The sequence below is a fragment of the Camelus bactrianus genome, chromosome X (assembly GCF_048773025.1).
Source record: "Camelus bactrianus isolate YW-2024 breed Bactrian camel chromosome X, ASM4877302v1, whole genome shotgun sequence".
Classification (NCBI taxonomy): Eukaryota; Metazoa; Chordata; class Mammalia; order Artiodactyla; family Camelidae; genus Camelus; species Camelus bactrianus.
The window spans coordinates 85,538,035-85,551,372 of NC_133575.1; the positions used below are offsets into that span (position 1 = coordinate 85,538,035).

Here is a 13,338-nt window from a genome sequence, read left to right on the forward strand (position 1 = left end):
CCATACAATTAGAATTGTCAGTAAAGTGAAGTCATTCAGGGGAAGTGCTTTTATTTTAAAAGATGAACATTTTCGGTAGTAAACATATTTTCAGGAAATCTTTCTTGAATCATTCCTGTAATGTCTGAAAGAGTCTTTGCATTACTCATATATCCAGTATCAATGGTCTGATAATCTACTTGATCATTCTATTGCCAGATTTAAGGACTCTTTGAGTAGTAATAAAAAATTTTTCCTTAATATTTCCACTCAAATCTCTTTTGAAAATAGAGATCTGTTTTTATTTTATTAGAAAGGATAAAGTTTTTCTGAGTGAAATGCAACAGTATGGAATCAGCCATCTTACATGAATTGCTAACATGAAATTATGTATTTGTCTAACGCACCTGAATCTTCTCATGGTGTACTGCTCCTTAATAGCTTCTTCTCTTTCAAAGATCAGAGGTATTCCTTTTTATGAAATAGAAAAAAATACATAACAATCAGCAGAGATAAATGTAGTCCACCTTAGTCATTTGTACTTTTTAATGTTCAGGATGCTGAGTGAGTTGACAAGGACAAGAGGACTGTAACTCTTCAAATCACACCTAATTGGTGATGTAGAAAATATCCTATTTTCTAGGCCCACTTTGGCAGCATGGTGCAGCTATTCCATAGAGATTAATTTCTATTGCCACGGGAAAGAAAATTTAGCGGTCTGATTACCGCAATTCTAAAGAGAAAAAATTGAGAGAGGCAAAGGGAGAAAGGGCCAAGAGAAACTAGATGGTTGGTGAGCATGGCTTATGGGTGTGTGCTCTGGATGTAAGGAGTTTATGGCTTGGGTCCACACCTATCTTTGGTTCCTTCAGTGAGGATCTTTGAAAATGAGGGACAGGATCTTTGGTTCTTTTAATGAGAAGGTAAAAAATCTAAATTCTGGGCTTTACACTTAACACATTGAAACTTTTTTCCTTCCTTCCTGTCAGCTGTGCTGTAGTGAAATATAGAAGCTTATAAACAAAAGAGTTTTCTTTTGAATTTCCTATATTAAAGAGTTTAGGACAACTATATTTACATCTTTCATGTAATCTCCATATAAATGTCACTTTTCCTGCAGGTTATATTCTGGAAATCTTGTAACTCTGAAATTAGTGAATCCTCAAGTAGATGTGGGTCTTCCTGTATCCATTTGAGATTGGCTAACTTCTGTGTAGCTAGCCCAATAAATTCCTTCTGTGTCTCACTCCAAAATCAGACATGTATGGTTATGTAGATGGAAGAGGCTCTGCTGCAATCAATCCTGTAGCGAATCTGAGAATGCCTGCTATTTTTTTTTCAGGTTCCGCCTTTTTCCGCTCCATCACCACTCTCATCCCTGCCTATGGTGCCCCAAATTAAATGTGGAATATGAATACAACCTGTAAAGTTAGAACCTCCTAGTAGTTTCATCTGGATTTGATGAACACCCATCTTGCAATTTTTGGCATTAATATCCAGAAGCTTACTTTGATTTGAATATATTTGTTCCTTTAATTACATCTTAGAGTTAGAGATTTATACATAAAATCACCTTTGTATGGTGCACAGACATCACTTCAAAATTAGGAGCTAATAAATGGTTAGTTACAAATACATTTATCTCATTGGAGTGAGTTAACACATAAGCTGGAAGAGAACAGTAAAGATATTGATTTTGTTATCTTTTTCTTTATTTTATTTTTTAGTTAGGAATTTTCTTAAAATAAAACTGGCACACCACAAAATTCTTCTTGTGGCTTTCCAAGTCTTTGAAAAAATGAACACTTGCCAGTTGTAACTGGCAACCATTTATAATCTTATATATATATAGATGACCATGCAAGAGACAGTGAATTAAATACACACGGCATATTATTGGAAAAACTAAATATCAAAGGCCTCAGAATTTTTACTTTCAACCTAGTTCTTAAACAAATATTAATTTTCCTGAAGAAATAAATGAATAAATTTTGCTCTTATTTGAATATTCATTCCAGTAAAATGCCGATTCACATAGTCTACCTTTTTTCTGTCTCTTTTTAATGATTCCAGTAAGATGCTTCTTTAATGACTCAACAACATGTCCTTCATTTTTTATATTTCGAACAAATGGGTGATGAAGCATGTTTGCAGAAGTAGGACGAAATAGGAAATTTTTTATCATGCACTTTTCCATGAAATTGTGGAACTTGCGGGACCTAAAAGAAATGAGTCAAATAGATAAAAGCTTTCTCAGGCCTGCCACACCTCCTCCCACCTCCACCCACATGCCATTCTGATCGTATTTTTGAAGAGAGTTGCCTCTAGCTGTAATTGTCTTTTCAATTGCCAAATATGCTGCAGCTTGACAGTATACATTACACCACAATGCCATTTAAACCTTAGAAGAGGTCAGAGTCAATGGCAACTTCTACCTAAATAATAGTAGAAACTTCAGTGAGTTCAGAAGTATGTACACAGTAAAAGGTCAAGTGGTGGAAGGCAATTAAGTGGATACTGTGATTCATGTAGACCATGAGACCAGATTGGTCAGATCACAGTAGTCATACTTTGAAGCCTGAGTGTTTCACTTGACTATACACACTTTGGGCTATAAAGGTGTCAGTGTAATGATCCAAAAAAGGGTGTTAACAACACCAGGACTAACTAATCTTATAAAATGGCCCATGAAAACAGATGTGACCAGGAAGTCTGAATATGTAGGAAGAGTTTAATTTAATCACAAGAAGACTGTCAGCTATCAAACCATAGTCACCACTTCTACAAGGGCAAACAATAACAAAAATAAGAAGAGCTTCAGGTACTAGACAACAAAGCTTCAGCAAGAAAGTTTCCCTAGTTGGGCTGTAGCACTCTGAGAGAACAAATCCTCTTCTCTAGAGTCTGTGGATGTTTACTTTAACAGGTCAAACGACTGAGCTGTATATCACAACCACTGACTGCCCACCTAGGCTCAGTGAAAAACTTTACAAATGGGTTTCCATTGGTCCATCTCATTACTGGAGATACAACTGAATATGCCATTAATGCCAAGGTAGCAATGTCATCATAATATACTATGGAGGGTATTATTTCTAGTTGGCTAGCCAGCTCTTAAAGAACACTATTCATTTAAGACCCCCTTACTTAAGGTATTGGTTTTTAGGAATTATCATCCAACAAGGGTGTTGAAGCAGATTGACCAAATGAATTAAAACTTCTTTGCTAAATAAAAATGTCAAGTTAATGTATTTAAGAGATTAAGTCGTTCATCTTTACCATCCGCTGGATTTGACTTTGGGAGCAGATTCTCGCAAAATTACAAAGAGGGCTTCCAAAGGCTGAAGGTTACACAGGGCTGCAAAGGAAAACGGGTAAGTTCAGAATGAGTAAGAAGGGTAAGTACAGAACATACTCCTTTTTCTAGAGGGGATTCTCATACCAGTATTCTTTCACAGATCATGTTGAATTAAGTAATAGATACAAAAGAGTGGAGTTAGAGGAAAAGCTGCTTTTTAACGCAAACAGTCCTTTATATAAGATCATAAAGCTTAACTATTGCCAGGTGTGACAAATAATAATAAATTACACTAGATAAATTATTTGAAATGTGTGATTGATGACTTGAATCTTGAGAAGAAAACTACACAAATGGAAAGAAGCACCATTCTGTGTTTTTGCATTGCAGATATCTATAGCTATAAAACTGGAACATGTAATTATAGGATGAAAAAGTCGACCAGAGTAGTAACTAAGCACAACAATATGTAAAGAATGTTTAGTAGTCTAAAAAGATGAAAATAATCTCTTTTAGAAACTGACAGTCCTAGGAAAGAGGTAGATATAGTGCAACTGTCAAAAACACACTCTCGAGAGTAAGATCACCTGGGTTCAAATCCTAATTCTGCCTTTGTGACCTGGGCAAATTACTTAGCCTTTCTGTGCCTCAGTTTCTTCATCTAAAAACAGGCAATATATCAAGAATTCCTTCAAAGAGTTGTTGTGAGAATTAAATGGCAACCTACATATAAAAGTGTCTGGCACAGAATAGGCACTTAATAAATATTAGCTATTGATACTATTATAAGAAAGAATTTAACTATCTGGCACCTCAATTCTATGCCAAATTATTAGACTTTCATTCTCTTTTTCAGACACACAGCCATACAGAGAAAACTCTATTCCAATATGTGCTATATAAATGCATTACCTCATTGGTTTGAGAATTCTGGGGTTTTCTCTAAGTGTTTAAATATGTGTCTCACTTCACTTATTTCCTCTAGTGTTTTGATTAAAGAACACTGGCAGTGCTAAAACTCCCCAAAGGAGAGCCATAGTGTAAATTTCATCTAACATTAAAAGTGTGTCATTCATGTGAGGACAATTTGATATTAATGACCTTTTAGAGTCATCCTTCCCCTCCCAAAATACATCTGCGGGAAAACTACGATGCCAAACTGGCCTCTCATGGTAGTAGGAACTCCCCAGGGGAATTTCATTAGTGTGATATAAAGGCAATTGTTCAGAGGTCAAGCTTTTGATTCAATTACATGGGTATAAATTAGTAGAAGGTGCAGGTATATTATTGAGGGCAGAATTAGCCCCAAGCTTAAAACATCAGGATCATATTTGACTCTCTTCATTCCTTTACTGTGTCTAATCAGTCACCAGATTCTGTCCTTTAAACATATTGTAAGTGAATTTGTACAATATTAAGTGGTTGTCATTTATTAACATATAAGCATCTCAGTCAACTAACAACCTCTTCAGGGTCAAGAGTCAGGGTGTAGACTAGGCAAGTTTTCATTAAAGGAAAGAAGTCCACAAAGGAATGAAGCATAGGGTGAGTATAAGAACTATGTGAAATAGCAATTGTGGAGGTTTCCTATATGGCCTGATTTTAGAAATGCAAGTTAATGTCCCCTTCCCATATCTCCTAACACTGCCTAAATTTTCACCATTAGAGTCTTATTTAAAATGGTAAATCTCCTTTAAAAACGACATCTCTTGGTGGGTTGGAGACATTAAATTGGGCATAGTTTGAGTTGTTTTAAATAATGTGGTTTACAATACACTCAGGTAAAGATTGACCTAGGATGTAAGGGAAGGACACTACAAGGAACAGAAGCAGGATTATAAACAAGCATGGCTGATAATATTAAAAATAAAATCTACAATGCCAAGGAGAAGGCCAACATAGGGAAAGATACAGTTCAGATTAAGGTAAATTGGCTGGTGTAGATCCTTGATGAGGAAGGAGAGTTAAACTGTCAATCCTATCCTGCTTCTCCACCAGGCAATAATTTACTTTTCTATAAAGAATAGAGAAACTAAGAACCACACATATTCAATATTAATTGATATTCTGATGTTTGAATAACTACTAGCAATGTTCTGGCCTTGGTTTAAAGGTCTGCACATTAAGTTTGAATTCCTATCCAGAACCCAAGGACTTAAGAAAGTCCTGATGTGAAATGGTCCAGATCTTCTCTCCTCTGAGAGCCTATACAGCACCCTTTCAGTGAGAAGTTATTCTCCTTCTCTTTTTACTTCCTTGAGAGAGACACCTTAAAGACAGAAGGGATTTTGTTATCTGGATCTCAGAGGCAATTATCCTGTAACTGTCACTTTGGAAGGCCATCCCCTCTGAGGTAATAATTATCACAACCTGGAGGATTTCTGCAGTTAAACTGATGACAATCATTCCCACCCAAAGTTAATATTCCAGGCAATAAAAGAGGCTGGTGAAAGACAAATGTTTTAGCAGTATGGCTATTTCAAATTTCTCATGACCAAAGGTACACCACCCCAGTGACTATTTATCCAGGCATGCTGGCCCTATTTTCTCTTTTGAGTTAAGAATCTCCTGGTCCTCAGTTGCCTTTTTCAAAAAAGTTGCCATTTATGTACTGTGTGAAAAACTCTGTACTTCTTCTGTGAGTTTGCTCACTATCACTTTTTTTCTCACACAATTTAAGGTTTTAGAATGAAAATGTGAAACAAAGAAAGGTGAATCAAGAAGTACAAATCTGCAAAATGTAGAAAGCTGTTTTTTTTAAAAAGACATGGTGAGGAACATTCAGAAACAATAGAAAGAATATACTACTTGATGTAGTCATGCATCCTAATCAAATACATGCATTAATACTCATGAAATACAATACTGTATATTTAAAGAGAGAAAGAGAGGAGGACAGGAGGGAAGAAGAGGAGGAAGAAGAAGAAGACGAAGACAAAGATGAAGAAGAAGAAAAAACTGCTCATTATAACATAATTTTAGCATGTTTCACAAAGAGATATAATCATGAGATGATGAGGAATAATACATGTGGAGTAAACAATTTCTCCATCATTAAAAGAAATTCATCCAAGATAGGTACTTTGTAGTTTTTCTGACATAAAAGAGAGACAGCAGTGACTTGATTCTCATATCTGTCCCAGCTTTAATGCAAGCCTCTTCTGTGATATTCCAAGGGACACCAGGAATTCTTAACAGTTATGTTACCGTTGTTTCTGCTCTTTGAGATTACTGCCATTGGCCTTAAAATATAGTACTAAGATAGTCCGAGCTTATAAACCTTGGTGGGTAGATATTGTGCAGACAAAGCATGCAGGAACATGGGAACCTACAAGATCTGCTTGGAGAGAGAGAAGCAAAGCAATTTCAACTCTTGTGTCCCAACACACACACACACTCCAGGCATTTCTATTACTTCTCATCCAACAATACTAGGAATGTGTTTATCATTTATATCCTTGGATTTAGGAATTGAGGACAGCAAATATGCTCTGCTTATAGGGTCATACATTACATGGTTTTCAATCATTTGTACCCAAGTTTACATTCCATTTTTACTTTCCTACCAGAATGCAGTATCCTGAGAGAACAGGATGCTGACAGGTCATTTAAATCATGGAAAGGAGCGGGAAACAAGAGAAAATGGAGCATTCTGAGCAATTAGAGACAATGGAGTGGCTGAAAGGAGCAAGGAAGGTACCAGTGATAAACTGAACTGAATTCAAAGGGGGAAAACACAGCTAATTTCTCAACATTGTTGAGGATTGACTCAATTTCAATAAACAACTGGAGGATTTTCTCAACTGTCACAGTCTGAAGTAGCAGCAGTGTATAACTGTAAGTGTTCTAGAACCTAAATATTCCACCAATCAATATATACTAGAATGCCTTTAGATTCTGTTTGGTCAGGAATGTCAGGACCAAATATTATGGAGGCTAAATTGAAATAACACTCAACCAGCCTAAAGTAACATATCTTAAGAGAAAAATACAAACTCTTATAAACATACATGGCCATTTTGACTAGAGCATTTAATCACAAAAGGCCACAATTTATAGTTTGGCACATAGTGTGGCACCTGTTTGGCCAGTACAAGCTGACTAGTATAAGCGGAAGATTTGTATAGCATGTTTCCCTTATTCTTAATAAGCATCAAATATTTTTACTCACGAGGAGCCCCTTCAGCCATTTCAATAGCAGTGATTCCCACGGACCACACATCACTCTGCAAAGGAAACGATGACCCAAAAAAAGTCACTTAAAAATAGGAAACTGATAGTATTTAGAATCTCAAAGCAATCTTTGGCTGAGGGGAGGTGTCAATGCCACAGCCATTTTATGTGTTTTCTATAAGGAAGATTCATTATAGACGGATGTTATAGGAAGAGGTTATCTGACCTTGTGACCAGCCAGTGCTGCACTACACAACAAGTTGATATGGGATGGGATTCAGTGTAAGGAAAATTCATTTTGGATGTATTGCTATTGTTACATTAACTGAAATACCAAAAGGAATTTGCTGTAAAGAAGTCCTATCACATAGACCTAGTAGCTGTGTGATCTTAGGTAAGTGATTTAACTCTCTGTACCTCAATTTCACTCTATGTAAAGTAGAGATAATAACGGTATCCATGTTATAGAACTGGTATAAGTATTAAATAAAATTATATATACATATATGTGTATATATACATATATATATACACATATACATACATACATATATATACTTTTATTTAATATTTATACATATATATGTATATATATACATATGTACTTTCAGTAGTTCCTTGAATATAGTAAACTGAGGACAGAACTATTATAATTCTAGGAAATTATATTCTAGGATGCTCTAGGAAATGACCCTCACTACTATTAACTGTACTCTGTTTTTAGAATGTGGAAAGGTCACAGAACTAGAGGTACACTATTTAGCTTAATAACTCAAACAGGTTAACTTAATTCTTAGAACACCTGTTTATAAATATGTTAGCTTCAAAGCGTTGTTGTGATGGTTTAAGTTTAAGCTTTTTTTCAGTTACATGGGATTAAAAGTTAAAAATATATAATTAACATGGTTGAAAGTCCTTGGAAGACTGCCCAAAAGTGTACAGCTATAATGCATTATTTTTACAGCAAGCCACTTAAAGAATATTATACTTCCACTGTATTGAACTATAATAAGCTCTCAACAGATCTGCTTACAGATCAAGCAGAGGGCATTTAAGGGAAAGGGAAAAGAGATGAAACGTGAATTAATAAACTTCAAGTATTGAGTCCTAGGTTCCACACAACGAAACCACAATGAATTGTTTGGATGACTTATGATGTGGAGAGTGAGTGTGGTTTTTCCAGTCTATAGCAAATGGAGAGTTTTTTTTTCCACATCAGCTTTTTGAAATGTGTACATAGATGTATATTGTCCAAATTGCAGCTTCAGTGGAAACTTTAATAAATAGCATGAATTGTTACTTAATTTGTCTATTCCACTGATTTTCTGTGGTTTGGAGGTGAACCATGCCAAGGACTTTCTCCATTACCCTGGGTAATCAAATTATTATTATTTTTTTCTTCTGGAGCTAAGTTACTGTGGGACTAATAATTGGCTTTACATTTATTCATTTTTAAGTTTACAAAGCACTCTACCCCTGGAAGTTAAATTTCCATATAAAGCCACATAATATAATATTTTTACCAAGAAGTTGCAAGCAGTATGAACTAGACATTCTTCCTCAAATGCAGATAACTCCCAAGGTCTACGTTTTCTACATTCTTAGAAAATATTATTTTATGCATATAATTAAACCACATATAGGAATAGTAGCCAGTATTTCCTATTGCAGTCTATGTGAAAGAAGGAGCTGCCTGCTTTCTATTCTTTTATTTCATAATTTAAAGTAAAAAGGTCAAAAGTCCTCACCAAATTTTGATTCCTACTATCTGAATCCTCACACTTACTCTGTAATCATAGGAGCGTCTGGGGTCCTCATCACAGTCAATCACCTCAGGTGCCATCCAGTATGGTGTTCCAATGAAGCTATTTCTCCTCCCATTCGTTCTGCTCACCTGGGCACTCACTCCAAAATCCACTGCAAAATTCATTTGTCAAAATAATTAATCAGTAACAAAAAGCTCAATAAGTCATTGCTTTAACTTGGAAAGCCAATACAAAAGCCACAATGGATAACAGACTTTCATTCCAGCTCAGCAAACTTTACCACGAAGTCTACTCCAGGAATACTGGGAAATAGGCTTTTGCTGGTATTTATGTTGGAAAGAGACTCAGCAGTGCTATTATAAATCTACAGTAGGTTTGGCTGAATGTTTACCATGAATATTAAAAATAAAGTTCCATCAGTACACTCCGAACCTCTGAAGTGATAACATATGTAGTGTTTGGACCTGCCACCAACCTGAAGGAAGACCAGCACTATAAGCAACATCTAAGAAATCTAAAACTTATTAGTACTTTATTAGGAAGCCTCACTCATGACATTTGAAAGCCCTATCAAACTGATAAAAAAATGAGTTTTATGCTAAAATTTAGTTTAAGTTCTTGTACAGATCTTCTGAATCAGATGCAAATATTTACTGTGGTATCCATATCTTAGCTTAGACTACAAAAATTCAGTCTTCTATTCATCTGTGGGATATATTATATGAAAATATTTAGCATGGTATCCTCAGAAACAGAAAGAAAAAAGGCTAAAGTAGACCAGGGTTATTTAGTCCAGAAAAAATAAGACAGGGATGAAAAATGAAGTAGATTTTCTAATTTAGAATGGTTTCCAGGAATCTAGAGGATGGCTAACAACATTGACTGAAAAGTAGTTTAAAAATCTAAGGAGAAGAAAAGAAAAATTTAAAAAGTTAAGAGTTTAAGATAGTGTTTAAGGAAAGATCTAACAACAATAGTGATTAAGGAAGAACAACAACAATAAAATCTCCATAATATATGAAAATAATCATTGCGTATTGTACAATCTCATTATTTAGATTTTCTCTTTTTGGAGACTAGGTTACATCAGAGCTCAGCATTCTCACTATATTTGAGGGCCCACTTTAAGGGCCAAGAAATACCTATGAAGGCTGTAAACTGTTATATGACATTCAAAGAAAAAAATAAAAGAAGAAAAGACTAGAAGAAAGAGTGATAAATGGAAGAAAAGGAAAAAAAGAAAAGCTAAAATTAAAAGTAGACATGAGACCTCAACAATGGCATCATTTAACCTTTTCTTTAATGAACTAGGGACCAGAATATGAGGATTATTGATCAATTGCAATTGGAATACAACCATTTTTGGTCTCTTTCCTTTCTGTCACTCCCTTTCCTTTCTGTCATTCCCCTTGACTGTCATTGGGTTTAACTTCTGCAAATTTCTCCTTATAATATATTGTTTAAAAAAATGAAGCGATCTAAGAAATCTAAAACCAAATGTATGAGGATTACATGCACAATAAACCTGATTAAATTCTAATCCAGTGCTAAAAGGTCTCTCCTACAGAGTCAAGTACATGATCTTTAGTGCATGGGCTTTGTGACAGATTTTTCAATGGCTTTTGACTTACAATTTCTCTTCAGTGTTGTAAATGGTAATGTTGACCAGCAACTGGACCCAAATATACAGGAGTGCTGTGACATGTGAACACAGAGTGTAGCCTTGTGACAGTCTATCTATCCTGCACATTTGAATGTGAGATTCAAGTGACCCTCATGTATTTTAACAGTGTCTTAAAATAAAATTTTTAGCTTTATAGCTTTTATACACAAAAGACATAATACATTTTATTGAAGTTACTTTTCACTTATTTCAAGAACAATTATTACCTTATGCTTCTTCCACAAATATTCAGTGAAAAGCAACCTCAGTGAATAGACAAAGTCTCTACTTTGGTTGTATTTATTTAGCAGGAAAATGGGAATGATCTTAAGGTCATGCTAGAGACATGGTAGGCAAGAATTGATGTAATTAAAAATAATACAAAACTATTATGCTGTACACCAGAAATTGATACAACATTGTAAACTGACTATACTTCAATAAAAAATACACAATTAGATACTAGTGATTTATGTTCTATATCAATGAGGTCATCTGCCATTACATAGTACTGACGTTATTTGTATGGTATTATTTAAAAATCAACCAACAATATTTATTTAAAACATTAAAGATGCAACATATTGTTCCTTGTGTGCCTGTGAGACAATAAGTGTAGTTATTTTTCAATAACTTATGCCATTCTGTACCCTGAACACTAGAATAGAAAGCCAGGGACTTTCTGGTCTTTTGACTTCTAATTCTGAATTTGATTTGGATATTACTGGAGCATCATTTCTAACTGGTATCAGTTCTTTAAATATTTGAGGGAAAATTCCAATGAAGCAATTTGTGCTTAAGTAAATTAAAATTTCTTAGGTTCTTTGATATTCTTTGGAAACTATGGCTTTGTGATGGGGAAGAATTATCTCTTTGTTTAATCCCTGTCCGTGGCACAGAAACTTGCACACGGTAAATACTAAATTCAACTGCTGAAATAAATATAATAGCTAAACCTAACAGAGGGTAAAGCAATGACCAAAATGTAAAGCTCCCATTATAATTTAAAAGTTGTTTTTATCTATATGATTTCAGAGAAGCAGTTAGGTGTGTCTTTCTCTTGTCCCACACCTCCCAACCCAAGCAAAATTTCAAATTCTAACTTGTTCGGCAGTCAGGGAAAATACAGCCTAAATAAATAGAGAAGATTGTTAGTGACATGATAGAAAACACAGTAATCTTAAAGGAGTTTTCTCCATTAAGAAATTTTAGGCCTCACTTAAAGTACTATATGAATAAACTTACCTAGTTTTACTTCAGCATTATGAGTCAGTAGCACATTCTGACCTTTGATGTCCCGGTGAATCACACGATGTGCATGAAGATGAGCTAAGCCCTGCATAAGTATATTTACATTAAAAAAAAAACCCCAACATCAGTATATATTTTTTCTCTTTTTCTGGTACTGTTCTTAGTATTTTTTGAAAAACTTTTGGTAAGAAAAATGGCCCAGATTTGCATTTTTCAGACAAAATTCTTTCTTTAGGCTAGAATTACTACAACCAGTTCCCAGAAATACTACTTTTGGCTATAAGGAAAGGAAAATAAATCAGGACACCCATGAAAGAAAAAGAACACCAAAAATTAATGTTTGTATACATTGGGCCATTTACCTTCCTTTGTAGCCTCCATTTTTCCAACTAACCATAAGAGTAAAGACCTGGACATCTTAAATATCATAGCTCAGTCATTGCTTTACTCTATTCCTCATCCAACCATTTGTTTAGTCCAAAATATTTTCTAGTCAACCTTGTAGGCTGAGAATTTGGGGGAATATGGAAATTCATTTTAAAGTATTTGCAATTTGTATTGGCTTACCATGCTGTCTCCAGACCATTCACCACTAATACTAACCCGTGACCTGGCTACCCCTGCCCTGGCTTCAGTGAGATTGCTCCAGATCTAACTGGGGATTAATAATAGAAGTAACAGCAAAAACAGCTAATATTTATTGAGTCATTATTCTTTGCCAAGCACTATGCTAAGTGATTTACATGAAGTAAATTATTGAATCTTCATAGCAATCCTTTGAGGAATGTGCTAATATCACCCCAAAGTACAGATGAGGAAAATGAGATCTTGAGAAATTAAGTACTTGTCTCAAGGACACACAGAAAATACACAATGAACCAGAATTTAAACTCAGTCCAGAGTTTGTACTCAATTATTTACATGATTACCATAAGTGAATCCAATTAAGATGGGAGGAAAGATATTCTAGTTTTTTATCAGTGGTGCTGTTCAGTTCTGTTAATATTCTTCTTGGGTGACCTTAAACACTTAAGACACAAAGAAAAATTTGAGTTTGGTAGAGCAAGAAAACTGTCACTTTCATCCAATTTGGTGTTCAAAATTAAGAATGTTTTGAAAGCAAGACATTATTCAAAGAGGCTATCTTTCTGCGAAACAGTTGCAGATGGTTTGAGGCCATTCAGCAAAACACTGACTTCTGCCTCAAT

General features: G+C 34.9%; 1 protein-coding gene across 4 annotated transcripts in view; it reads right to left on the bottom strand.

Moving 5' to 3' along the window:
• NRK (Nik related kinase) overlaps window positions 1–13,338 on the bottom strand; it is a 116,706-nt gene that overhangs the window by 39,001 nt on the left and 64,367 nt on the right. For all 4 annotated transcript variants that reach the window (XM_074358882.1, XM_074358884.1, XM_074358885.1 and 1 more), the window contains exons 7-12: window positions 12,125–12,215; window positions 9,237–9,367; window positions 7,449–7,503; window positions 3,259–3,337; window positions 2,023–2,198; window positions 387–450 (exon numbers count right to left, since the gene is read on the bottom strand). In XM_074358882.1, the coding sequence (XP_074214983.1) occupies window positions 387–450; window positions 2,023–2,198; window positions 3,259–3,337; window positions 7,449–7,503; window positions 9,237–9,367; window positions 12,125–12,215 (596 nt within the window). The remainder of the gene's footprint in view (window positions 1–386; window positions 451–2,022; window positions 2,199–3,258; window positions 3,338–7,448; window positions 7,504–9,236; window positions 9,368–12,124; window positions 12,216–13,338) is intronic.